Raw genomic sequence first — 27583 nt, 5'->3', positions numbered from 1 at the left:
AACTTTACCTGACCCAAACAGGTGTAAACTTCTAAGCATTACATCACTTAAAAAATTCCTGTTGGGCTTAAAAGTCACTTTGTTGACTCATGACAACAATCTGCTCTTTCTGGGCCTTTATAATGGCAACCCTGTGAAAAGGGAGATCAGAGGGAGACAAGTCTTTCCTTGCATGGGAGTGTGCTGGTCTATGGAGACGCTTTTGCCAAGACTGGTCCTGAGGAGCCCTGGGCTCCTGGGGGCAGCCCAGCACAGTGGGAAACGGCTGGAGATAGCAGGCAGCCAGGCTGAAGCAGTCCTGGAGGTTTCTGTGAAACAAAGGACTTGGACTTTATCCTGTAATGGCTCTTCTGTAACAAGTGGTATCTAAATTATCTTTCAGAGCAGCTAGTATGTGTGTGAGTGCTGGCTGGGTGCTGCAGTTTGCCAATGAAGAGAGCTTCTTTAGGAATTTCTAAATGATCTCATTACTATATATACCCTTGCTCACAGGTCTGCTTAGCTACAAACACCAGTGTAACACTAATTAATTGTCAGAAGTGTTCTCCTAGCCTGCTTCCTGCTGTCTTTCTCCAGCCCTGCTGATGTTTCTTCTTTGATATATTTCATTGTGCTCAGGAGAATCCCAACATTGCAGGCACTGTTGGCACAGGGCTGTCCCAAGAGTCACTCCCATTTGATGGCTGCAATACTTTTTACTTCTTTTTGAAGCAGTCCTTCCTTCACCTTACAGCCTTTTCCCTTCAATATCACAGAACCTTTTTTGAAAGGATACAAGCTGACACAGTTGGTTGATGTCAGGAAAACTGTCAGTCACTGCATGGGCAGAAATCAGCCTTCTGGGAGATGCAATACATTATTCATCATCTTCTGAAGATCATCTAAAGGTCATGCTATTTTGGCCTCAAGGTGGGTAAGATACGCATTCAGCCTAGGGTTCCTATACCTGAAAGCCTGAGTTATTATGCAAGGCACTTGCATAAGAAACCTGAAAAGCAGAGATGTCTTCATAGCTTTGCAGATCACTGCTGCTGGGATCAGATAGCTATTTATGGATTTTTGGAGGCACCCTCGGTCTACCATGTCGGAGAGAATCAGCACTTAGGCTCTGGAAAGGTCGCACAGTTTTGCTGCTGAGGAACTACAGCTGTTACGAGGTTTTCTCCAAGCTCCTGGATCTGTGCAGTCAGAGAATAGGAGTCTAACAAACTTCATCTTAAGAGACAAATACATGAATTCAGTTCAGCGCAGCTACCTGCTAAGGTCAGTGTGGCAAGGTGCCACATCAAGGCAAGGCAGATGCTGTCTCAATGCTCAGCTCCTGCTGTTGGGGCTCCCGAGATGCCAGGTTTCATAGGGGTGTTCAGTGCTCTGGGAGTTTTGTTTTGACAGTCACACAGTTGGCCATCCCCCAGCCGTGCTTTGGGCCAATATTGGAAGAATCTTTGGGAGCTGTTAAACATTATGGGAAGTTTAAAACATTTTATTCTTAAAACCCAAATAGAATAACCAAGTTAGGTGAACACTTTTAGGGTGCTATATTAAGAAAATATAGAAAATCAATTTTAAAAATATACAGTTTCTGTATCTGGGATTTAAAAAGACAGTGACCGAAAGTCAATCAGTTCCAGCATAGCTATTACCAACTAAAAATACTGTTTGCATCCAGGAAATACCATGATATTTTCTGTCTGCTCTGATACTGCCTTGTTTTCACTGGTGAAAATTGCCACATCAGAAGGGCTTAAACTGTACTAGGTTTTCACATCCAGAATTATGCCTCTTGCTCACTCTGCAATATACATGCAATTAAAAGGACTAACAAGTATAAGAGAGAGCTGGGCTTGTTCAAACAGGAGAAGGATCCAGGGGGACCTCAGAGCAGCTCCCAGTGCCTAAAGGGAGCCCACAAGGAATGTGGAGAGGGACTTTTTACAGCAGACTTTTTTACACAAGCCTGTGTGCTCCCAGAGGGATGAAGGCTAACTCCAGACTGAGTTGGACCAGCAAGTGCCTAACCAGCAGGTCAAGGGAAGTCATCCTTCCCCTGTTTTCAGCAGTAGCAAGACTGTACCTGGGGTACTGTGTCCAGTTTGGGCTTACCAGTGCAGGAAAGATATGAATATACTGAAGCAAGTACAGCAGAGTGTCACTGAGATGGTTAGGGGTCTAGAGCATGATGTGTGAAGAAAAGCTAAGGGAACTGGGTTTATCTAGCCTGAGAAGACTGGAAGCACAAGAGGACGCACTCAAGGACGCACTCATGAGTTGCAGCATGGAAAATCCTACCTGGACATAAGGAAAACCCTTCTTTGTTGTGAGAGGTGGGGCAGACATGGGAGCAGGGCCACAGAGAGGCTGAGGAACCTCCATCCTTGAAGATTTTCAAAGCCATTTTCTCTGCCTGTTACCAATGCTACAGACACTCTTGCAGGGACTACAAGAAATAAATATTTTTACCCAGCTTGTTCTTAAATGTCTAGCAGGTGCCAGAGCAACAAAGAGTGCCATTTACTGAGTGAAGACCTGAACATCTCTTAGAAACAGAGAGGCTGTGACTGGCCCAAGGGCAGCTAAGGGCAAGAAGGTGCGTGCCTGGGGCTGCAGCAACACTTGGTCTCATCACCTTGGTATGGGACTTCATGAAATGATTGAAAAAGCTGCTAGTGGCCAGTTTAGTTGGAATTTGGCCTGGGGTGAAGTCAACAAAAAAGAAAAAAAAGCCTGTAACATCAAAGTTTTCCTTTCAGGATCAATTTACACCCTCACATTGTCTGTTGTCTGAGTCAATCTAACAGCTTGCTGCTGAACTGGGAGAGCTTCCTTTACCTCCTCAGACACCAAGCCTCTCCTGCTCATCCAGCTCTGTGGTCCCACCACCTCCCCTACTGGAGCACTCATCAGTCCCTGTTGTCAGTTGCCCTGGGTGTCCAGAGATGAGCGGCAAAGAGCAGGAGCTAGAAGGAAGGAGCAGGACTTGCCCCTTTCTGAAGTGTTGAGCTGTTAAGACTGGCTCAGCCACCTCCTGTCACCTCCTGCCAAAGGGCTGGGTGAGAGGGAGGGAGAAGGAGCCAATGGAGCTGTCTTGCTGCAAAAGAATACCCTGCTGCTGCAAAAGCAAAAGACCAAATTTCCCTAACCTGGGAAGTTAGGGAAGTGCTGGCAAGATCACCTGGACAGGCTCAAGGTGGAAGAGATTCCCTGGTACATGATGGCTGCAGATGTAGCACCAGTCCTCCCTGAACACCTACCCTGGCTTCTCTGCTGGTCTTGCACAATGGATTGCATGGTATATTGACCCCCTGGCAGAGGGGAAATCACTCACTCTGTACTCAAATGTCCAGAAGGCCAAAACGACAATTCCCAGATGGAGGTTATTCCTCCATCTAGCTAAAGCTAAGGAAGCAGGATCTGCAGCTACCTAATGCTGCCTGGCATAGACATTAGCAAGGGGAGATTACCAATTAACCATTTATTTTTATATAAAAGGAACATGTGCGGGTCAAACTGTCTTTCTGTTCCATGCATCACAACCTAGAAGGCTGCTTTCCTACCACTGCTGCAAATCAATCCTTCAAAAGTTTCCTGGCTGGGCCTCCAAATCACTTACCTTTGATTATTTCTAGTGGTCCATAGTGTCTTGAGGCCACAGGACAAAAGCCAGGAGTCCTACAGTGCAACTGTTCACTTAATTCCTTGAGTGTCTTCCCTGCTCATACATAGGAGAGATTGGCAGCTAACCTATATATAGTATAGCACCACGGCCGAGACACAATGGCTGCATTCAGAGTGCACACATGATTATGTCAGCAATGGCTGTTTAATTGCATCATGGGAAGTGAGGGGAGAAAAGAATTGGAAGAAAAAGAAAAAAAAAAAAAAAGAAGAAAGGGGCCCCTGGCCCCTCCACTTTACATAATTTCCTTCACTGCCAGATTGGAACGCATGGGAATGCCGGCCCCGCATCTAGGGAGCTCCTTCCCCAAAGCCTGGCATGGCCACATCTGTTTCCCTGATTTCCTATGCTTCTGATCTTCTTCACCTGCCCTGCACCCCACCACCTTGGGCAAGCTTCCTGAGATGCTGCTACCGCCATTTGATTTGGCTTCCCGAGTCTCACTCCCTCCTTCCGTATTTTTATTTCTCTGGCTTGCAGTAGCATCCAAAGGCCGGTAGCTGTGAAGCACAGAGGAAGGGTAGGGTCTGCACTGCAGAGATCACACAAGCCCCTTGGCTGCTTTTATTTAAACAAATGAGCATCTGTACTGCCAGGCAGTGGTTAGCAAAAGGGGCTGTCAGGCTCAATGCAACTCCACTGCTCTGCAGCTAGCAAACAGAAGATACACAAACTTCTCTTCCCAGCAGGCATCCGTCATCATAAATGTACATGGGTTTTATTTGAGAGACAACACCCTGCTTTAGTAAAGCAAAAAAGGCAAAAGATCTTCAGAGTGACAGCATTCCTCTCTCTGAAAACTATAGCATCAGTCAGATCAACAGCTATAAAAGTTTCCCGAATCCTTGCCTTCACTTTAAAGTTCCACTCCTGCAAAAAGGACCTGTGGTATACTCAATTTTAAGAAAGCTTCCCTTTTTCTTATCCCCCAGCCTATTTATAGCTCCTATGGTGGAGGTATCCTGGGAAGGATTTACAGCAGCAGGGACAGGGACCTTTTGCACACAGAGAGAAGGCATGCTGCAAAGGAACATTTAATAGCCTCCAAGAAACATGTGGCTCCTTGGAGCTCATTCTCTGTGAAGAGGCTCTCACCAAAAGGGTCTCAGCCACCTTTATCCCAGTGGCAGATGAGAAGGGCTCTGGGTTGTGATGGGAGTGCTTTTGTAAGCCCAGTTTTATGAAGGACCATAGGGATGCCATCAATGTCCCACACAGGAGAGGAGACAGCTGCCTGCTCCCACTGCCAGGGAGAACTGCCCAGGCAAGACCTTCTCCCTTCTCAGTTCCCTGGAGGAGCATCGAGGAGGGGAGAGGCCTTTTCATGGGTTAGTTCATGTCCCCAGAGACTTTGTAGAGGAGATGGGATTCAAGACTCCAACCTCTTGCATGTCCCATGAGTGCACAACAGAGTCATCCTGTAACCTGAGACTGGAGGAACCGCAGGATGCAAGGGAGCAAAAGCTTCCTGAGTCCATCTTACAGCTTTCCCTACAGGGAACACAATTAGAGCCACAATAAATACTCACATGAAGCAGAAAATATGATTTTTTATTACGCTGTATGGCTGCTTGCTTGTTCATTTGCTCTTGTAAAGGAGAGTATTATCTTTGCATCCCTGACAAGTGTTGGTTTCAACACATAAACCCCTAAACTTTTCAGGTCCAGAGTAGCTCAAGCCCTGTTTCCTGCTAAGGACAATGCAGAAATATCTCCACTTTTCTCTCTCAGCATTAAATTTATACCTCTGGACCTGATCTGCCTTGATTAGAGCAGCTGTGGGAGAGAGCAACACATGAACGTGGGTCAGGATAACTGCTGCACACAACACAAAATCATCTGAGGGCACATGCTGCTTTCTGAGGGCACATTTGCTGATGCTCACAGAATTACACTGCCTGGCCCTGAGGGAAAAGTGGTCTGTCCAGGTCCCCAGGAATGACGAGATGAGGATGGGTAGCATTTGGACACAGATAGCCTTAAGACATAGACGATGTCTCTGCAACCATCTGAAGAGATGGAAGATTTCCTGTGTCCCTCTGAACAGGCTACAAGGTCAGCCGTTGTGGCGGTTAGGGGACACTCACACGTCCTGGTGTAGGGGGCTGGTAATGAATAGCTGTGGGTGCCAGGCTTCCCCGCTCCTGCAGCCAGATTTGGAGGGGAACAGCTGCCCACGCCCAGAGTTTACACAGCTGTGGGGAAGCATTAGCAGCTGACAAGCCATTCTCCCTCAAGCGCTAGCCTATTCCACCTCTTGCACTTAACAGCACTCCCCCAGCTGAGTAAAAGGATCTTGAGGAAGTGAACAAGAAGGAAGGTAGGGTGGACTCCTCAGTTCCAGCCGAATTAACTGTGCGGAGAGGATGAATGTGAAGTGAGGTATCGGGGCGGCAGCAGCAGTGTCAGGAAATGGAAGGCTAATAGCAAAACATTTGTCATTATTAGCCCATAATGTTGGCATCTGCTTTCTATCTCCAGCTGCTCAGAGTCTGCACTTCTTGACATGCAGAGCATGTCTGTAAGACATTTCTATTTTGCCTTTCCTGAAGGGAAAAGAGACCTGATGCGACATTTCGTTGAAGGTGAGTTTGAGAGCCTTTAATTCTACTCCAGCATCACTTTTTGCATAAGTCCAACATCCAGTCAATGAAATGTGGGCTAAAGCCTGGATTTACACCATTCTTAATGGTAGGCATCACATTTGAAAGCTGTGACAGCATTAGAACAGCATTAGGGTGAGAAGAACAGACACTGGCATCTTCTGGCCTTGAGCCCATTCTGGGGGCTGTTATCATCAAAGATTAAAGCGAACACAGGTACTTAGTCTAACAAGAAATCTGACTGAACAGATGGTAAATAGAGATAGATTTGAGAACTGTGGAAAAGGAAAATGGTTTTAGAGATGCAGTCCTTGGGTAAAGGTGTTGAAAGTCTTTGTGATGCTAAACACCACTACATTGTTAGGATTGCATGATTTTCAGCCAGAATTTCTGAAAGGAAGAAGGAATGAATCAGAATGCAGGTGGGGTAAAGGTAATTTAGTTTCCTCTCAGGTGTACACCAAGTATTAGGAGAGCTAGAACGAGGCTTAACCATAAACGTGCTCTGTGTCACTCTATTAATAAAAGTGAAAGAAACTTTCTTTAGCACATCCAAAATGACATCTTTGCATCAGCTACCCACAAATTTCAGTGCTGTAAGGCAGAACAGTAGGGAATCATCTGGGAATGGAGAGTAGAGGGTTAATCCCTAAATCAGGCCATGTCTCTGGGGTTAAAAGTTATCTCAGCTGTTTGAGTGCAAAACCTCTGCTTCTCAAAGCTTGAAGGGTGTAGAGATGTGGAGATGCACACCAACAAGATCTATAGATTCCACTTGCACATGTGTACAGGGAAGGCTATCTCTGTTCCCCTCTGGATCCCATTCCATCCTAACAAGGACATCTTTAAAATCAAAGTGACCTTGCTACAGGGGAGATGGACTGGTGGAGGAAGGGGTGTCAAGAGCTTGAATTAATATGCTGAGCAAGCCAGTTCCCAATGATTTATACCATAGGGACAACGCTTCTTCTTTGCTCCCCAGCCCTCCACCCTGCTCAAGACCCAGCATACCATACAGGAAACTCAGCAACACATGAAGAAAGTTGAGCTTACTACTGTACTTACTAATGGATTCAATGACAGATACACAGTTGAGCAAGAGTCAGTATGCAATAGCAGGCATGGCAAATGTGGAATCTGATGCAAATTTAGAAGTTTGTGCTCACAAGAGGAGAAAATGAGGAAAGGGGAAAAAAAGAAACAAAAGCACAAATCGGGGCTAAAGTGGCTGGATTTAAGTGACACAGTTGTCCATGAAGTACAGTCATGATGAAAGCCAAAATACAAGATGGATATTCCTATCAGTGAAATGTGAAAAAGTTACTAACGGGGAGCTAAAAATCAACAGCAAAATTTTTCATTTATCTGGCACCAACAAATGTGAAATACCCAAAGACTTCACCAGCATCAAGGTCTTGCTGCAGCTTTTCCCTGTGGATAGACCCGTTGGAAGTGCTCCCTTAATTCATGGATTTACCAGCCAAATTCTTCAGTGTGGGAGGCAAAGATCCAAGTTGGATGCAACACTGTGTCTCTTGTCTCTGTTAACAAATAAAGAAGGAAAGGGATTCCTGGGTGAATCAGAACAGGGAGAGTTTTAGGTCTTTATAATACCTGGAAAATATTATGCAGAACTTGAAGCAATGAACTTGAAGCAAGTCTTAGCTTTTTATGTCCACTAACAGCACTGGAGATGCAAATGTTTTCTGGGTCCTTAGATACAAAACAGCAACAATGACAACAGAAGTACGCTCCTACATGTTTATTACTACCTGTGCACATTCAGGGACTTGCACCAGCTACTCAGCATCTCCTGTTCACAAGCCCTGCTGAGCTTTGAGCTTGCACACTGCCTTACTTGCTCAACATAGGAGGGCAAACAGTATCTGGCTGGTGGACCATTTCGCACAGGTGGCTCTTTATGTGAATGTTTGCCTCTAAAATCACAGCAAAATATCCCCAAACCCACAATTACTGTACCTGGTTCTATTTAACAAAGCTTTTAACTTCCAGATCCCTGGCTTTTCCAGCTGTATTGCTTTTGGTAGGAACACCATTCTGTTTGTCCTGTAGTGCTTCTGGCAGAAAGCAGATGCCTTCGTTCAAGCAAAAGAAGCTTCCAAGTACAGACAGTGGAAAACGCATCCTGGCATGGGAAGCAGATACTACAGAATGACTCAGGTGCAGTCCTCTGTCCCAATCTATGTCCTATTTTCCACTTAAATATAAGGGGAAAGGGGAAAAAAAACCCACCACGACCTTTTTAATGCACGCTTTAGCTGCAGTGGCTGGGCAGTTAGTCAAGGACAGGCAAGTGTTGCCAAACAGAGGTTTTTCACTAGGTGGAAATACCTTCAGAGATGTTTTGATGCGCCTTCAGATCTCCTGAAGATCTGGCTAATCATGCCAAGATTTTATCACTGTTAAAATGTTTTAATGGTTAACGTTTTAACACAGATCCAGTGTGATCTTGACATAGTTATGTTTTCAACACAGTTTAAATGATGGGTTTTACCTTTAGCACAAACTACACCCTTTCAAAAACAGACCAGCAAGAGCATATGAATGGAGGGCAAAAGAAAGATGAGAGAAACAGGTGTGAAAAATACTGGAAAGAAGGGAATAAATGCAAGAAATCTCAGCAGAGCGACACAAAGGAGCACAAGCAGAATGCAGAGAAATACCTCAGATGCTCACGTAAGCAGCAAGATTGCATGTATTTGGCACAGAGGGACAATAGCCCCACTAACCAGGATAGCTATTGTTCTTTTGTTTTTAAGAAACAAAAAGGGTAAATATGAAGCAGCTGCTTCCCAGGGAAAAAATCATAAAAATAAGTTCTCATCCTGCTGTCTACCAGAACCAGAAGCCTCTTGTACTTCACCTATCACCCTAGCACTGTTATTCACCCCTGTGTGGTTTTGGCTTAGAGAACAAATGAAATATATTGATGCCTTGCTCTATCTGAGAAGTGCTAAGGGTTGTGTTTTTTTTTTTTTTTATAGCAGAACAAGTTAATCGGATCAAAAAAAATCCAGTCAATGTAGTAAGCAGAAAAATGTACACAAAAGTGCTATCTGCTGTGTAGTTGAGTGCACAAGTGCTCAAGCAGTTAACATTTCATAATGGAGTATAATATTGGTGTATTCCATTTAGCTTTATTTCAGCATTTTTTACAACGAGGACAAAAAGCCATCCATAACCAGAGGAAGCCTCAAAATATTTCACTCCTCTGACAGTGGTGGAGGGATAAGAAAAGGACTTTGATTTAGAGAGATGTAGTGCTCAAGTATGAGGATGACAGCTGAAGAATAAGGACTGTTCAGGGACAGTGAATTGCTTATGCCCTTTTACAAGCTCAGGGAGGGCTGAAGCTGCAAACAAGCTTCAGGAGCTTTGGCACAAACATGGTGGATCCTGTCAGCGAAATGGACCCTCTGCAGCATCTAGGTAGTCTCATGAACCCTTTAGAGCCATTTGAATCATGGACACTTTAGAGCCATTTGAAGCATTGATAAGCAAAATTCCCCTCTTCAACCAGGAAGCTGGAAAGCAAACAGCTGTCACTGAGGGGTGTCAGATGCCTGGAGACGTGCATCTGGGAATTCCTGCCTAACTAAAATATTTCTGAACACACAAGATGATGTTTCCTACTGTAGGGAGCTAGTGGAAAGGGCTATCTGGGAAACCCACATGGATCCACTGCATGTTTGTTGTTCGGGAAGTTACCATTCTTCTCATCTAACAGGCTTCATCTGGAAAAGGACAAGCTCTGCAGCATCATAATCATCTGCAGCAACCACAGGACAAACACAGGCAAGGCTCAGTGATTTTTCAACCTCTGCTAGCCAAAGTTGTGGTGGGTTTCACCTGCATGCTCAAATGTGAACATATAAAGAACACAGACCCCAATCCTTTAGTAATACTTAAGGCAAGTTCTCAGCTGAATATACTAGAGGGGCATAATAAATATAAATGCTTAACAAATAAATATAAATAATATAAATGCATAATAAATATTCATGTTTGTTTACAACTTAACACACATTTGTTGCCCATAGACTCCATCAGCAATTCCAATCACTTGGCCTCCCACAAGGGCATTAGCATTCCCGAGATTCTCAGTTCTCTGAAGGGCTCTTGGTGAGCAATCCTCACAGGCATGGGTCATAGCTGCCTTGAGTACTTGTCAGCAAAGGAAAAAAAGACATTTTTAAGTAGATGATTTAAATTAGTGTTATGTGTGTGTGTAAGGCCTAAATAGTGTTAGTTATTTATATATCTAAGGCCTAAACAGAAGAGAACATAATTCAATATATTTTAATAGCCCGTTTTTGTTTTCTGTGGGTTGCCTTTAAATTTATTATCATTACTTAATATTATTTTGTTTCGAGTTTATTTTGCTTATTTACAGATTGTTTCATTCACAAATCTGTCTATATCTTTTCCTACTTCTATTCTTTTTCCTATTTGGTTTTCTTTTTTTTTTTCTTTCTGGCTTTTCAATCCCTAAGCCAATTCCACTTCTTAAAATGTTTCAGCATCCTCGGTTCTCTTGTTGAGGGTAAGATACCATGTGTCCCCCCTTGCTAGCACAAGCCCCACCAAAACGAGGGTGGCCCCTCACTTGCGCAGCAGCTGCAACTTCCCTTCCAGCAGCCGCTGGTTGCGAGGGGTTCATTAAAAACCCGTAATTGTTGAGGGTTTATTTAGGTTTGGTCTCGCAGCGAGCACTGCAAACGGCATCACCTGTAATTTTTTGCTAAATTCGTCGCGGCAGTTTGAAGGAGAAGAAACCTCTGCCTGCCCCCGGCGAGCAACAAACCTGGGGCTCTCCCTCCCGGGCACGGCTGCCCCGGCGACGACCGCCCCGGCAGCGACCGCGACGGCGCGGGAAGAAGCCGGTGGCCCGTAGACTGGCCGTAAGAAAACAATTAATCGAGCGATTTAATGTTTAAAGCTGCATTAATGCCCTGATGCTTTCAACGAACGGCCCCCGGAGCCTCGCTCCTTCCCCACTCGCATCTCAAACTGAAAACGAAGGGCGAGCGGAGAGGCAGCGCATCAAACCCAAAGGAGAAAGTGGTGGTGGGTCCCACTAACGAAAACCGGTATTAAAATATCGCGGGGGGGTAGTACGGGCCGGGGGTCGGCCGGGCTGAATGCGGACGGATGGGGGCAGGTCGGGGGAGAGGAGGGCGAATGTTTCCTGCCGGCCGCCACCGCCCCCCGGTCGCCCCCCGCAGCCGGGCGGAAGTCAGCCCGCGCCGTCGGAGCTTAAAAGGCTCTCGCACGCCGCGCCGCGCCAGTGCCGCCGCCCGCTGCGGGGACGGAGCCAACGCTGCCGCCAACACCGCGCCCCCAATTCCCCCGCCCCCGAGGGCCGGCCCCCCTCCCCCCGCCCCCCCCGGCTTTGCCCCTCCGCACTCCGCCAGGCAGGGGGAAGGCGCCCAGCGCGATGGCTCTCCCCGGATCCCACGCCGCCCGGGACGGTGCTGCCGCATCAGTGAGTAATTCCTGCTAATTTACCCCCCAGGGCTGGTGGGCTGCGGCTCTGCAGATCGCAGGGGAGGCGGGAGTTTGAGGCTTTTTTTTTTTTTTTTTGTGTTTTTATTTTTTCATTCCCTTCTGTCCTCCTCCTCTTCGGATTTTATATTATTTTTGTTTTCTTAATAAAACACCACGCGAAGAGGCGAGATGACAAAGGAAATGTGATCCTAGGCGCTGCAGGGGCTCAGAGCGAGCGAGAACTGGAGAGGAGGAGGGGAAGCGCGTAGCGCTCTTGGATAGCATTGCACAGCGGCTCCAATTTGTGCGAGAGAATATAATACCCCCCTCCATGAATAATTCAGGGCGCCCGGCGGGGACCTGCCGCTGCTCCTGTGCCCATCCCGCCGTGGCGTGTGCAAGCCGCGTCGAGCCCTCGGTGCTGACCGGCCGGCCGGGAGAGCCCACCGGGCACCGCTTGTGGCGTGGTTCTGTGTGCTCACCGTTTCCCCCGCCACCGCGGGGAGCCCCTCATAAAGGAAGGCGTGCGGCGGGAGCTCCGAGAAGCGAGGGGGGGGTGGTGGGGACTTGGTCTCCTTAGCCTGCCCCTCCGAGCCCTTTTCTTCTTCCCATCTCCTCCTTCTCCTCTGTGTTCCGCCAGCGTGAGTCTCCGCCGGTGGGGTGGGCACCAATGCCGGCCCCCATCCCCACCCCCTAGTCATGCGGTGGTGGAGCAGGCGTCGGCGGGGGAGGACTGGAGCTGGAGAAGTCTGCCTGGTCACTGTGTTTCAGTGCCTCTCTCTCTCCTAGAGCTGCTCTGGATTGCAAAAGTGGAGGGGGGAACTGAAACGAAATTTCCCCTTCCCCCCCGACAAGCGCAGGTTTAAAGGAAAAGAGGAAAAAACCCAACGCCCCAAGAAGAAAGAGCGAAACTTGAGTTAAGCCCCTGTTGCCCCCCACCCGCGTCCGCCCGGCCAAGAGGAACTTGCACTGCCGCCCCGACTGCGTCCTGCGGCCGTGGGAACCGGAGCCGAGCCCGGGCAGACGGAGGCCCGGTCCCCACTGGATGCGGTGGGGATCGGGCAGTTGGCGCCCATGCATTTTCTGTTCAGGAAGACGGCAAGTAACCAAACAACGTTGTCAAACTGCTGACCCGAGATGGAGATGGAAAGAGTGAGCGAGGTATTGACAGATCTGGAATCGACACAGTTTGTCTAATGCAGTGGGGGATCGGGGGTTAAGTACATGTGAGGGAAGAGAGGATCCATTTGCTGAGAGAGAACGGGACAGCTATACCTTGATACCAAAATATCCCCCTGCAGCAGCAGGAGCAGCAGCAAGCCCAGTAGCGGTACGAGGCGAGGACCCAGCGCCCTGCAGACCGCCGGATCGATGACACCGTATTTGCAAAACCGGCCAATCGATCCCACTTGGCAAAACGACTGATCGTTGCTAGCTTGCTCATAAGCCGCTCCCAGAACTACCTTTTCCAAACGCCCCCTGTCTCCTCTTGTGTTTTCTGAGCACATTTTCGTCTTTCTTATTTTGGTGAGGGGGAGAAGATAACATTTTTAACCCCCCATCGAGGAGTCAGGCCCATCGCAAATGGCTTCGTTTCCCGAGTCCGACTTCCAGATCTGCCCACTGTGCAAGGAGATGTGCGGCTCGCCGGCTCCCCTTTCCTCCAACTCCTCTACCTCCTCGTCCTCCTCGCAGACCTCCGGCTCCTCCGGGGGCGGCGGCGGCGGCTCCTCCTGCGGGGGCCCGCCGCGGAGGCTCCACGTCCTGCCCTGCCTGCACGCCTTCTGCCGCCAGTGCCTGGAGGCGCAGCGGCACCCCGGGGCGGGGGACGCGCTCAAGCTGCGCTGCCCCATCTGCGACCAGAAGGTGGTGATCTCGGAGCCCTCGGGTATGGACGCGCTGCCCTCCTCCAACTTCCTCCTCAGCAACCTGCTGGACGTCGTCGTCGTGGCCGCCGCTGCCGACGAGCAGAAGAACGGCCGCGCCGCCGGGGCCGGAACCACCCCAGGCTCCGGCGCGGGAGGGGGAAGCGGCGGCAACAACCGCCACCACGGCCGCCCTCCGCCGCCTCCCCGCGCCGCCGGCTCCTCGCCCGCCGCTGCCTCGGCTGCGCCTTCCTCGACATCGTCGTCGTCGTCCTCGGGCGGCGGCGGCGGCTCGGCGGCGCTTCTGCTGCGGAGGCCCCACAGCCGGCAGGGCGAGCCCCGCTGTAGCTCCTGTGACGAGGGCAACGCTGCCAGCTCCCGCTGCCTCGACTGCCAGGAGCACCTGTGCGACAACTGCGTGCGGGCGCACCAGCGCGTCCGACTCACCAAAGACCACTTCATCGAACGCTTCGCCGCCGGCCCCGCCGCGCCGATCGCCCTCAACCCGTCCTACCCTGCCTCGCCCTACAACATCCTCTCGGTGTTCCCCGACCGGGCCAGCTACTGCCAGCAGCACGACGACGAGGTGAGCGAGGGCGTGGAAAGTGCATGGCCGCGCTCCCGCCCCTGGCCGGCGCCAGAGGGCCGCCTCCTGCACTGCACCAGGCCCCGAGGCGCGGGCTGATGGCGGGGGCCTGCCGCGGCGCTTCCTCCTCCCTCCCTGCGTTGCATGGGGGACGCGGGTGGTTTCGGGATGGGGGCGGTAAGGCGACGGCGTCCCGGGAGGAAGAGGTGAGCCGCGGAGGTGCGGGAGGCGGTGACACGAGAGGCGGTGGTGGGAGCCTCGGGCCGCTGGTGCGCCGTAGGGAGCCGCTAACGCGGTGTGCGGTGGGACATCGGACTGTGCGGGCGCTGCCGTTTTGCGGGAGCTTGTGGGGAGCTTAACGGGGGTGGCGGGGCCGTGGAGGTGAGATGAGGAGAAGTCTGGAGTCCCCCCTAAGCCTCTTGATGTCTCTAATGCAAAGTTAAATTACTTCGTGGAGTATTTGTGGCATGTAACCCATGGAAGACAGAAACCCCTAATAGATACAAAGGAAAATGATTGTATCGAGGAAAGGATCCTTTTTTTTTAATTAGTTGGAGGTGGTCGAAAAGTTAACAGATACACTTGTGTATGCCAGCTTCATCTCTTGCCCTTGAGTAACAACACTTTAGCTGCCTCTGGTGCAAACAGGAGCTTCACTGATGTTAAAATGGGAACTTGACTTTACGTGCTCTACATTTAAAGCACTTTGCTTGCAAGTTGTGTTTCTGATGATCCTCAATATTGTTTCACGGATCTAAAAGAGGCTGCGCCTTCTTCAAAGCGAGCTGGGCTGTGTTAAGCTTCATCAGAACACAGTTTCTCGCTGTGATGGTCTGAGACTTGGTTTTCATCACCGACTGGAAAATGGCGGTCTGCTGTCCCCCCCTTCTGCTCCCGGTGTCAGTGCAGGGAATTTTCCTGGAACTTGCCAGTATCTTCAGTGTTTGAGGTAGTTTCCTTCCAGTATGAAAGTAGATAGCTTCAGGGGGAAAAATGCCTGAGGACAGGGTAGTACGAGAGTTTTCTGTAGGATGCTTCCTTGACTGATAGAGGAAGGCGTTTAGCCTAGTGAAATGTGATGATGCCTTTGTCTTGGTTTTCCAAAGATGCTTTTATTATCTCCTAATGCTGCTGTACCTCTGAAATAATTTTCTAGGAGGCTCTGGAAGAACTTTTACTTTTTCATAAAGTTGCTGGTATTGGAGGACAAAGTATGAATTTTGGGGAAACAAAAACCTTCAAAGTGTGTAAAATTAAGCAACAGAAGGCTTTTGGCCATAGCAGATAGTATCTTCTAAAGCAGATGTATTCACCACCAGTCAGTGAAGATGTAGCTGGGACAGAAGCTCCAAGGTATTTTGTAGACTTAAAATCTTAAATTGTAAAGTGAAAAAAAGATATTCTAGCCTTGCTTAAACTACAACTTTTCTAGAAGTAACTCCTAAAAAAGCTTGTTAGCTTATTTTGCATAACTAATTTTATTTTCATTAGTGTGTTGTGAAAAGTGTAAAAGTACATGTCTCTTAGGATTGGTTTTGGGTGCCCTTATGTCCTGTAGACCTAGAAATCGTTTTAAAAGAAGTGAGCATTTTCAAGCCTTTGGCTCCTGTTGAGAAAGGCTTTTATTCTGCAAATTAATGATCTACTAGTGTTCTTGATTAGTGTGAGTTTTGGTGGTTCCTTAAATGTGGGTGTGCCTGGTGAGTACTTATTATCCCCTCAAGTGAAAACTTTTGGGAGAGACTGTTTGGAATAGTGTGTACTGTTGCTCTTTCTCACTTTTGCTGCGAAAAACAAGAAGTGTGTGAGGTGTACAACTTCATTTGTTTACTTGTTTTTGAAAAAGGATGGCTGCAAAACTGTGAGGAATATTGCTTGTTTAATTCTAAGAATACTATTTACAACTTAATAAAATGAATGATAATAGAAAGGCAGCCTTCCAAGAGGGTACTTAAGTGATGCATTAAGTACTTTGTTGGCTGTCTAATAGTGTGAAAACAAACCTAAAATGCAAGGTGGGAGTGGTAGATTGGAACCTTAATTTAGTAGTATTAAACAGTGGTTTAACACTAGTGTTTAACAGTGGTTAAAAGCAGTGGTTCTGCTCAGTAAGTGTAGAGCTGGTGCCAGAGCAAGGTATTCCCTCAGGCTAAGGTCGTGCAGGTCGGTTTGTGTGCAGGTGGATCACATCTGCAAGCTGCTAGAGTAGTCCTCTTGGGTGTGGAGTTCTCCTTCCCCAGGATGTATCATCCTCGCCCTGTTTGGGATCAGTTATAAGGAGTTAAACTCTGACTCTGATCCTGCCTGTGAGGCTTTTCTGGACCAAAGCAGCTGTGTACCTTATTTTCTACCTCCTCGCCTAGAATATAACTTCCTGTCTATCCAACATCACTACTTCTTTTGTAACCTTCTTGTTCTGTTCCTTTCTGGTCTTTCTACTGCTCCTGGGAAGCACTGTCCATTCTCCCTAATGTTCCCTCCTTCCACTACCATTTTGAGACTCCCTCAAGTGAGGAGGGGAATAGCACTGTGGGTGGTTACTTGCTGGGTGTTCTAAGTCTCAAAGCAACTACAGATAAGCATTTGCAAGAGAAGAGTGACTTAGCTGCTTGCTCATCAGAGAAATGTCAGTTTCAGCTCTGCCGGGATGTCTGGAGCCCCTTCTGGTCTCAGTTGAGCTGTTGGAAAAACAACTGTAACCTGTTGTGTGCTATGAGTACATAGTCACTGACAGTATAACAGAGAATATTGACTGTTACTGTAGTGGTGAACACTAAAAAAGGTGTAACTCTGATCACTGCTTTCAGGGTGGCTAGTGCTTGTAAATACTACAGTGATGCATGGAAGGAAAGTTAAGTAAACTATTCCTTGGCGGGAAAAAGGGCAAAAGCCAGTCTTAGTCATGGAGCTGCTGCTGAAGCCTGTTCTGGTTGCTTACCACTTGAAGCTTCACTGTTTGAGGTAAAAGGCTATCCTGGCACCAAGAACAATGCTTAACCTCTATAAATGCAGCAGTATTTGTGTTGCAACCCTGAAAGCTTTCTTCTGTGTGACCATGTTTGTATGGCTTATAATTATCAATGTTACAGTAGTAACTAGATGCCACTGTCATAAAAGCCACTAGAACAGGACTTCAAGCTTGAAAAAGGCTTTACCTTTGTCTTACACATAATTAAATATGTTAACTGATATGTCAAAGTGTGCTTGATTTGTGTTGTGCTCTTCTATTTTCTTCTAATAGAATTCTCAGTAACAGGCTGCAGACCCAATGAAATGCTTGGAAAATGTTGGGACAGGTGTAGGATTCTTGAATTCAATCTGGATTCAAATGTGTTTGCTGTTGCAGAAAGTGGAAAAGGCCATAAGTCTGAAGTTAATGTGGGGTTTCCTTTATACCAACTCTCAGCTGCTGTGTGCTTTAGTATCACTTAGTGATAATGGTGGATGGTCAAAGTACTTCAATAGCAGACTTCTCATGCTGTCTAGGGAAAGTGTAGAGTTGCCAAATTCAGTCAACTTAATGGTCTGTGACCCCTTAGTTCTCATATTGCTTTACAGATTCCATTTTAGAAGTGGTTCCCAGGTTTCAAGGGAAAACTCTGTAGCACCACAGTTCCCCACCACTGCAAGAAAGGATTTTAAAGTTCATTCTCCCCTTACCCACATTGTTCTTTTCTTTTGCTCGCATCAGTTTTGGCTTTGGTCATGTTATCTATTGAGCAGATTAATTAACAAGCTCAGAAGTTTCTTGCCAGATACGCGAGTTGAAATGGCTCATAGTGGAGTATCAGTGTATGTGAACAAGACTGACTAAAATTAGACTGTTGCCCTGAATTGTGTAGTTGTATATATTCCTGATAACTTAGCGTCTTTTTGGACTACCAAAAAATTACACTTCTCCTTATTGTCTTCCAGATTGTAAAAGATGCAACTTTTGAAGGCTTGTGTATATATAGGGGAAAGCATTCAAATATTTAACTATCTTCTGAACTGAAAGCTACTTATCTGGTATCTTGGCTAAATTTGCTGATTGAGTTTATACCTTTTTCTAGCATTGGATTAAATTTATTTGAATTGCAGAGGAATCTGGCCCAAACTGAACTGCTGTGAGGTAAAAGGAGGGATAGTGTGGCTAGGAAGGAAGTGTAGGTTAGAAATGGTTCCTTTTATGTAATGGCTTGCCATCATTGCCAGACACTAAGCTTTACTTCATGGTGCTCTTAAAGCTGTCCACCCACGTCTCACCAGAACAGTTGGCTAACACAAAGGGAATATGCTTGTGTGTCCCCACTTCTGTGTCTCTTGCTCAAGGGCTATTTATGTAAAACTGTGGTATGTGACAAATATAATGCAGGCTCTTGATGTTCCTTTTTCTAATGGTTAGGGGTTTTCTACCTCCTATCACATGATTGAAACTTTTAGGAGGGCATCCTGGAGGCACTGGTCTTACCATGTAGTACTTTGTGTTGCTGGTGTTGTGGCTGCTATAGCTTCAGCTTTAGAGGAAAATGTGCGTATGAGCTAGAGAAATTCATACTTCCAATATATGTAAGCAACTGTATTTATTTCCTTATGCTGATGTGCCCTTCATTTATTGTACTTCTTTTGTCTTTTTTCTTCTGGTATCAAATTCACATGCAGGTGCCCAGTCTGAATCAATACTCCAGATTCAGTTACTGACACTTGGGTTCCTTAATTTTTTCTGGGTGAAGGCAACAAGTTATTTTGCTCATATGTGGTCTATGTAATGTGAACGTAACATACTCAGAATGAAGGGGTTTAATAATTTCACACATTTTTACTTATAATGTTCAGATAACCCGGTGCTAAATGGGTTGTCTCTTAGGTTACTTTGCTTTACTTGTCTTTGAGCTGCTCCTTCCAAGCACACCTGTAGCTCCTGTATCTTCTCTGTATGTAGAAGAATTTTATTTAACTGCTGTTTTATTTATTTAACTGATATTCTTATGTTACTGGACTTGAGATAGTTTTCAGTGAGCAAAAATGGGAAGAAACAGAAGTGCTTTTGTCTGTTCAGGCAAGTTTCATGGAGTGTTCTTACTTTGAGAACATCTTTGAAAAAACAGAGTACCAATACAGTAGAAACTTGCAGGCCGCAGCATAGACCTGAGGTTATAATAACTCTTGAAAAAATAGGAGTGGAGATAAGCGTACAATAAGTAGGTTCTCAGTGTACAGTAACTAGTTTCATGCCTAATTTTCTTTAACTTCAGTTTTACTAAAACTGATGTCTCAAGTGTGTTTCCTAACTTGTAGACAGGGCCTGATTGAATTTGCACTTAAGTGATGAAATCTTGCATCATGTATAGTGAGTTTCTCTTTTCAGCTGAATTTTCAGAGCATGTAGACATGCTTGCTAGACCATGCTTCCTTGGAGTAAAACTATGTAGTTCCTCTGGTTTAAAGTTAAGAAGGTATTACTCCTCTTTTAATACTGTGTTGACCCCGTTTCTTCCTAGTTCTCCTCCCATACTCGCTTCCTTCCTGCAGAGTTCTTGCTGTCTTTCCATCAGACAAAGAATCACGGTGTGTTGAAAGCACAGATCTTAAGATGTATGAACAGTGCACCAAATGCAAGACTAATGTTACCACAGGTTTCACAGAAGGGATTTATTTTCTTTAGGGTTAATCCACTTTCAACAGAGCAGCTACAAATATAACCTTGGATCATAATTATGTAGTACATAATTTTAATAATGCTTTTGACCTGTTAAAGTGTAGAAATACTGGGTGGGAATAGGACTACTGTTTGGCAGTGCAAGTATTGGTTAATGTAATGAATGGAAGTCCCTGATCCCAAGATAGATAAGGCATATGTCCTTGTTGTAGGTGTTCTCATCATGGCCCCAGCTGCAGTTCCTTCCATGGGTTGTTCTCTGCTTTTTTGAAAGTCACAGGAATAGAACAAAAACATGTTAGAGAATTGGAGCAATAATACCTGCTTAACTGTTTTCTAACTAAAAAAGTTCAAAAGTTTCTTTACTATGTAATATCACTTTGAACAACTTTATCTCTTCTTTCCCCCTTACCTTTCCCACCTTAAAGAGAAAGTGTAGGTAGCTAGTAAAGGAGTAATACTAACTTCCTAAAGTTCTTTTGACTCTAAGCTACTTTGTTCTTCACCAACCCTCAACAAAATAACTATATTCTCAACTATGGAGTCCACAGCTAATCTTACTTAGGAACTGAAACTGCTGACCAGCTTTGAATACTGAACAGCTCTAGCTGCTCACTATGACATGGAAGAAAACTTAGTACCCACAGATAAGGCTTCACTGTGTGTTCTCTGTTGTCCTATTGTGCTGCCTCTTGGATATGTGTGCTATACTGGCACTTCAGTATCAACTTAATAGTTACATGTTCAGCTGGAAGAAATAAGAGCTCCATTCCATTTCACTTGAGTGTGATATGCATTTCTAAAACCTCAGATGGAGGGCTTGTTGGATAAGATGATGACTGGTAAGCAGTTTTCCCACATATGTAGGCAAAATATTCAAGTGACTGAGACTTAAACCAGAAACTATACAAGAAGCTTATTGTTTTATGATTTGGCATACTTTGTCCTATATGCCTCTGCACTGTTGCTGACTTAGGGAAAATGGCTTATCTTCCAGCAGTAGGTAGGCAGTTTGAAGCAATCTAACTAGCAATAGTTGTAAGTAATTTTTCAGAGTGAACATTTAAAATGCTAGAGATTGAGGTCCCCAGTGCTATAGTGGAAATGGTCTTCACTGAATGAAGAAGTAATCACCAAGGGTGCTCCCAGTACTGTATTCTCCAGGACTGTTTAAACAGTGACAGCCTGCCCTTGGATCTGCATGCTTTGTGGGGAGAAGGGTCCTTTAGTGAGCTAAAGGTAATAGTTAAACTTGTTGCATCATTTTCCCTTTAATGTTGGTCTCCACGCATAACCAAAATATTTAGCAAGCTTGACAAAATACCTTTACCTCATATCTTTTTTAGTTGTTTGCTTGTATTATATGACCATCCCATACACTGTGTGGATAGCTGATAAACTACCACCCACTGTAAATATTTCCTTTCCCTGCTTAAGGTATCATAAATTTAGAGAGCTATCAAACACTGTGTTTGGCTGGATTGAAAGATTGGTAGGGACCTGAGATTTGGCAATCAGACTTCGACAGGATTCTCAGATGGTAATGTCAAAGCTCGTTGCTGTATTTTACCCTTGTCATATGTTGTCTTGGGTTTTGTAGGTTCTCTTTCCATGTTTAGGTACTTGCTGTCCAGAGTGGCAGGCATATGCTGGAAGACTAATTTTATACAGCCTTTTGTTCAGCTGCTCTTGGTCAATGAAAGGCAAACTATTATTTAGGGGAAAATGTCAATTATCAAACTTCAAATCCTCCCCTTTCCCTCACCCTGCACTTCAGTGGTTCTTATTACTCAGCCATTCGCACTGTCACACAGTGAAGTGTATAACATTGCCTTAAATCTTCGGTGCAAGCAAAGCATGAAAGCTTTCTGCATTATGGATGCCTTTAAGCTTTGTAATCCAACCTAGTGCTGCATCAAGGGACTAGATAATAGAATGCCCTCTTATGTGAGGGTTGATAGTATGGTCTGCAAATTGCCAGCAAACTAGTTGATACTGGACCCTGTCGACAAGGCTACTATCCGTGATCTTCTGTAACCTTGAGTAATGCCATGTCAGGTGATGGTTATCTCTTACATCCTCAATAATTTAGCTTCTAGGGGCTCCCTGTTGCTGTGTCTTTCTGTCAACTATATAGTCCTAAAACGTGGCTTGGGAGTCAACTATATAGTCCTAAAATGTTTTAGCAAGTGTGTGTATATGGGAGGCAGTCTGTTACTTTGAGGAAAAACATGTTACAGAATGGGAAGGATCATTATGCCTCGAAGCCTCCTTTTTCCTTTAAAAGCAATGCTGTTAAAGAGTTAAATTCCTGCCCCCCCCCCCCCAGCACAGCATACCACACCCTGCCCCCCTGCCCACAGGCACTGGAGATTTAATACATTGAAGTTGGAGCGTGAAGGGGGTCTGCAGCCTGCTAGACAAAGTCACTCAGATTTCAAGAATACTTGATCCATACAAGGATGTTACTTGAGAAAGGCATGACTTCTGCATAAGAAACTGGTTGCCAAATGAGGCAAGTGTATCCTAAACAGTTTTTTGTGTATAGATGAGGAAACTGAAAACCAGATTTTCTTTAGTTGAAGACTGGTAAGCAATCCAGCTAAAGTGGTTTTAGGAACAATGGTTATTTGTAGGGGAAAATGAAAACTGATTCTCCCACTGAAGTGTTTGCAAGTTATAGAAACTGTTGTGCAGGTAACTAAATTATCTATTGTATCATATTGAATTGACTGAACAAATGGCAAATAGAACCTTTCCCCCCTCATTACTGTAGAAGCAGCTGTAGTGTTGCAGTGGTGTCCCAACACAGCACATTTGCTATCAACTTCTTTTAAAGGCTTTTAAACGAATGGGCAAATACTTTAGGAAGAGAGGAGGGATGGTTATGGGGGAGGAATAAAACAAAAATCAGAACTGGAAATGTCAGGCAGTGGTCTGGAGTAGATTCTACCCTGAGAGAAATAAGCAAGCTAACAACAACAATTAGGGAATTGGAATGGATGAAGTAGAAAAGAATTTCTGGAACACTGATGTTCTAGTTATCCCAGTGCTGCTCTCATACTCAATAAAATGGTAATAGAAGGAAGATGTAATATTCTTCTTGCTTCTTCCCCTCTTGTACTACATATATAGTACTAATAATACACTAATAATATAATTGTGAGTGGGTGGATGTAATACTACCTCCCCCAATATCATGAAAGTATTGATAAGATTAGAACTGGGAATTAGATGAGGGTTATAAATGGTGGCTGTTGACAGTGTCCCAAAAGATGACAGCATGCCCTTCCTTAGAGTGAGGGTGTCATCTGTGTTTCTTCATTCCAGACAGCGTGTATTTTAATTGACAGTAGTGTTTCATGGTAGCTCTTGCTCTATTCTAACATTTTATTTTTTTTTTTAAGGACTCTTGAGCCTCTTAATAGAGCAGAGAGAACTTCTGTTGCTGAAACACGGTTCCCTTACTTGAGTTACTCTGTATATACCCTATGGGTGGGATGGCTACTATGGAGGTTAGTGGGCAGTCTTAAGCAGGCTGGTGTTGAGTGGAAGCAAGTCTAGGAGGGTTTTGAGGTGGCTTCTTCTGCCTAGCTGGCATGCTGCTGGAGGGCTGTCTACTCCAAGCCTTGGGCCCCTCTGAGAGGTGCTCTTCCCAATGACAGACTGCATGCGAATGCATACAAATTTGATACACCTGATGGGCCAAGTTTCAGACAATTGTGACTTGTTAAAACAAACCTGATTGTGTCTTCACATTACTGCCTTTCTGGCAAAGGTGATGTTATTCTATCTTTGCACTTTGCCAAAAAGTAGTTCATGAAGTACCCATAAATCTGAACTGTTACTCTATAAACAGTAGTAGCTGTGTCAAGGCAAACTAACTTCTGTGTCTCTGTACCAAATGCAAGTGGGAAACCTCGAAGACAATGTTCATGTGAGTCTGAAAGTGAGGGGAGTTCCATTCTGTGTGGCTTACTCTTGAAATAGTATTTTCAGGGAGTACTTGTATGCTTTGATTGCATGTGATGCAGCTACATACAATTAAAACTTCTTTATGATCCAGGAAAACAGAGATTCCAGAGAACTAGTAGAGAGATTCTGCCAGAAGTTCTGAAGTGCTGCAGCTAAAATTAATGTAATGCCTGCATTTCGTTTCCCCTTGAATGAGTGCTTGGGACTGACTGGGTATAGGTAAGGTCCGGATGTCTTTGCAAAGACTGCAGTAGTTGGGCTCTTTTGGCCACTTAAGCTTGTAGTGGCATACTGTGTGTTTGGGCTTGGATTAGGTCCAGAGCCTCTTTCACCTGAATGCTTTCTTGTAAAGTCATTCATTTCCTATGCCTCTGAGTCAGTGAAGTGACTTCATGTAGTACATGATTACTGCCAGTATTTACTAGTGTTTCTATCTTCGTCTCTTTGCAACAATGCCGAAAAAAACCTTCTACATTAAGGTTCTTCCATTTCTACTCTCAAAGTAAAAGTGTGAGTGTTAACATGAAGTACAAGCTAGAACAAAACAAACATTTGAACCGTTCATACAGTTGATAGTTTAATTTTCGTATCTGGTTCTTAGATCCTACAAGCAAATGCACTTTATTTATCTACAGAAAATACCATCATTTTTATTGTTACAGAAGTAACTGTAACTGTTAAACTGAGTGTTAAACTATATGCTAGCTTTATTTTAATTGGTTTCTTATTCACTCATCTAACCACAAAAACTTTGTGTGGAGGATTTATTCAGCTGATTCATTTGGCAACCAGTTTCTTACAGAGAAGTCACAGCCTTCCATGTAACATCCCTGTAAATGCAATTCAAGGTTAGCATTTTCATTCGGTATATTTTCAGTTCCTGAAATGCCATGCTGTGCCATTCAGCAAAAAACAGGGCTGCTAAGGAGCTCAGGCTGATGAGACCCCTTAATTGTATGAGGTACAGGCACAGAAAGTTGTATTTGTTATATACAACTATATAATGGGGAGGGAAGTGATAAAATGTTTGACATGCAGGCAAAGGAGGGGGGGCTTATGCAAGAAATCGGCTAGTTACCTTGCTAGCCTTGGCACGGGTAACCCTTGTTCTCTTCATCTGCAATTCCTTTCTGCTTCAGCTTTCTTCAGATGATACGTGTTCTGCATCTGATCCCTTCACACATTGATTAGCAAAAAATAGCTCACACCTAAGAGGAGGGAAGCCAGTGCTAGGTTGGCTAAAATCATTGGACAGTGGAGGTAGCACAACCCTGTAGCTGAAGATGCTGTAGGGAAGAAAAAGTACTGAAGTTCCTTTTCTCATGTCCAAACCTGTTCATTTATTCTCCTCCCCGGGTTCTGCCTTAACTCTAAAACCCCAAATTTTGAAAGGAAATTGCATGACTTGGATGCTTTGAATGAATTTTTGTTTAAGCCATAACTCTGCTTTTCATTATAAAGGATTCTTGTGACTAAACATCTTGCATTTAAATTGTCATCTTCTCAGCTGTTTAGTGATCTGCTTTTTCTGTTGCCATTCGTCTTCATTCTATATTGTCAGTGTACTTATATAAGCATAATTTTTATATAGTATCTATGAGGGTTTGGCTGGCATAATAAGACTTATTTTTCTCCTAAATGCAAGATAAAGCTTGACAGTTAATCTAGGAATAATGGAACCAGTATCTTGTCAGAATGGCTGTTCTGTCTTCAGCAATCTTGAATACATCTGTTCCAGAAAAAAGTATGGAAAGCTGTATAGCATATAGTTCTAGAGTAATTGCTCCACAAGGTCTCATAGTTTGATTTATATCTAAAATCATCGTGGGGAAGCCTTGAAGATGTCCTGTCTTACATACTCTTTTAACATTAGTTTTCTAATATAAGCAACAAAACCCCTCCATGGTATCACCTGAAAATACCATATGATATATGAAACTTAATACCATCTTGGTTGGAGAAGACTATTTTCATAAATGTTTTTATTTATTAAAATTTAAATTAATGCCACCCAAGGAGGCAACATAGAAGGAAACACTTCTAATAATCTGGGGGATAGGTTGCAAAGAGGAAGTGTTTCATGTTGAAACAAGTACCAAAATAAAATAGAATAGTGACACTTCTCAGCCGAGATTACTGTGTTCTATCCAAGTATGCTATCAGGAGGTGAGAGACTCACTGAAGTGGTAGGCTGCCTTGAAAATCTTGTTTACTTTGCCAGGTATTCTTTACTGTATGGGGGAACAGTGTTACCTTTTCGCAGAATTCAAGTGCATTTGTATATGGCTTACCTTGGAATGGAAATCTGATGAACTACTCATGATAATGAATATATTGGCAGTCTAACTCTATCCTAGTTGTCTGTCCTTGCGGAGCTGACAGAATTTGGTTTATTCCTTGCTTTTTGAACAATTATGTCATCCTATGTTGTGGTTTATGATTTTAATAGAAAGGTTCCTGGTAAGAATTTTCCTGAAGTGTGTGCAAAGAAATAGTTGCCGCCTGCATTTGCTGGATTCTCAGTTTGGAAATAGGTTGGCAATTTTCCATTTGGCTCCTGTGGCAGTGATACTTTATCAGACAGTTACATAGTCCCTTGCCCTAAGGAGGGAAGTAAGGGGAAATAATCCAAGGTGACTTCCACAGCTGTAAATCTAGTAACTTGTAACTGGATGCATGTATTCTAAAGAAGTAGCATGTGTTTTTGAGTGCTATGATGTGGAAAGATAGAAAATACTATGCTTGTGATCTAGGAAAGGAAACTCCTCTTAAGAGGCCCCTGTCTGACCCAGGCAAACTGCTGCCAGCAGTTCACTAGGAGCAAATGGCTGTTGATGAAAGATACTCTGCTCAGTGCAAGTCAGAACATCATGGTGTGTGTGTCGTTTTTCCCCATTTCATGTATCTGTTTTTCTCCAAGCAGAGGAGACATCCCTACCAAATACTTATGCCATAGCTCTTTTTCCACTACAACTAGATAGAAATGCTTTCAGAATGAAAGCTCTTTTATAAATCAAAGCTTAAACAAAAAAATGAAACAAACCCAGCTAAACCTAATTCTCAAAACACCCAACTCTGATGTGGTCGAAGAAGCTACTTCTTGGAGTAAGCTGACTTGTTTCATCTTTAATCACATGTGGAGTTACAGAGGGAAAACCATTCCTTGAGTGCTTTTGTTAAATAAAGCTGTTGCTGTGAATTAAGCAACACTGCCCTGGAATGTTTCTGATCATGGTCTTGCAGAACTTGTGACCTTTGCACTGAATATGTGAACTGAAACTTCATCTTCCTGTGTTCAATAACCATGTTAGAATTCAGAGGTGAGGCAGTCTTGGGATTTCCTTAGACTAGCTTAAATGCCAAGTGGTATTTAAGTACTGATTTATACAGTTACTCATTTATTTTTTTTAAAATCTAATTCACATTGAAAATGCTAAAATTTTAAAGCTGAGATTTTCTTTGTCAAGTTAAAAACAACTATGTAGATGATCTCTTAAAATGCATCCATTTATTGGAGCCTACTAAAGCTCTAAAATACAGTCACCTTGGCTAGAAACATCCAGTTACTATTAATCTGAATGTCTGTAGTAGTGTGCTACTACTGCTTCTTAAAGCAATTGCTTTAACCAAGACCTGGATGTAGTGCCTGAAGAGGCTATTCAGCTTAACTGGGCTGCAGCTGAAAGGGAAAAAGGAGCAGTTTAGTATCTGTGCCTCTTGCAGTATAGCAGT

The 27583-nt window shown here is 44.7% G+C and overlaps 1 protein-coding gene across 1 annotated transcript in view; it reads left to right on the top strand.

The window, feature by feature from the left end:
* The first annotated feature begins 13300 nt into the window (after window positions 1–13300).
* The window catches only part of TRIM71 (tripartite motif containing 71), a 53868-nt gene continuing 39585 nt past the window's right edge, over window positions 13301–27583 (top strand). The window contains exon 1 of the mRNA XM_061355702.1: window positions 13301–14238. Within this exon, the coding sequence (XP_061211686.1) occupies window positions 13372–14238 (867 nt within the window). The 5' untranslated portion in view covers window positions 13301–13371. The remainder of the gene's footprint in view (window positions 14239–27583) is intronic.

Source organism: Neopsephotus bourkii, unplaced genomic scaffold, assembly GCF_033783945.1.
Source record: "Neopsephotus bourkii isolate Nb327-2 ecotype Australia unplaced genomic scaffold, CSIRO-AGI_Nbou_v1 NB_832, whole genome shotgun sequence".
Taxonomy (NCBI): domain Eukaryota; kingdom Metazoa; phylum Chordata; class Aves; order Psittaciformes; family Psittacidae; genus Neopsephotus; species Neopsephotus bourkii.
Note: the sequence above shows the minus strand (reverse complement) of the source record. Positions and strands in the feature narration are given on the sequence as shown.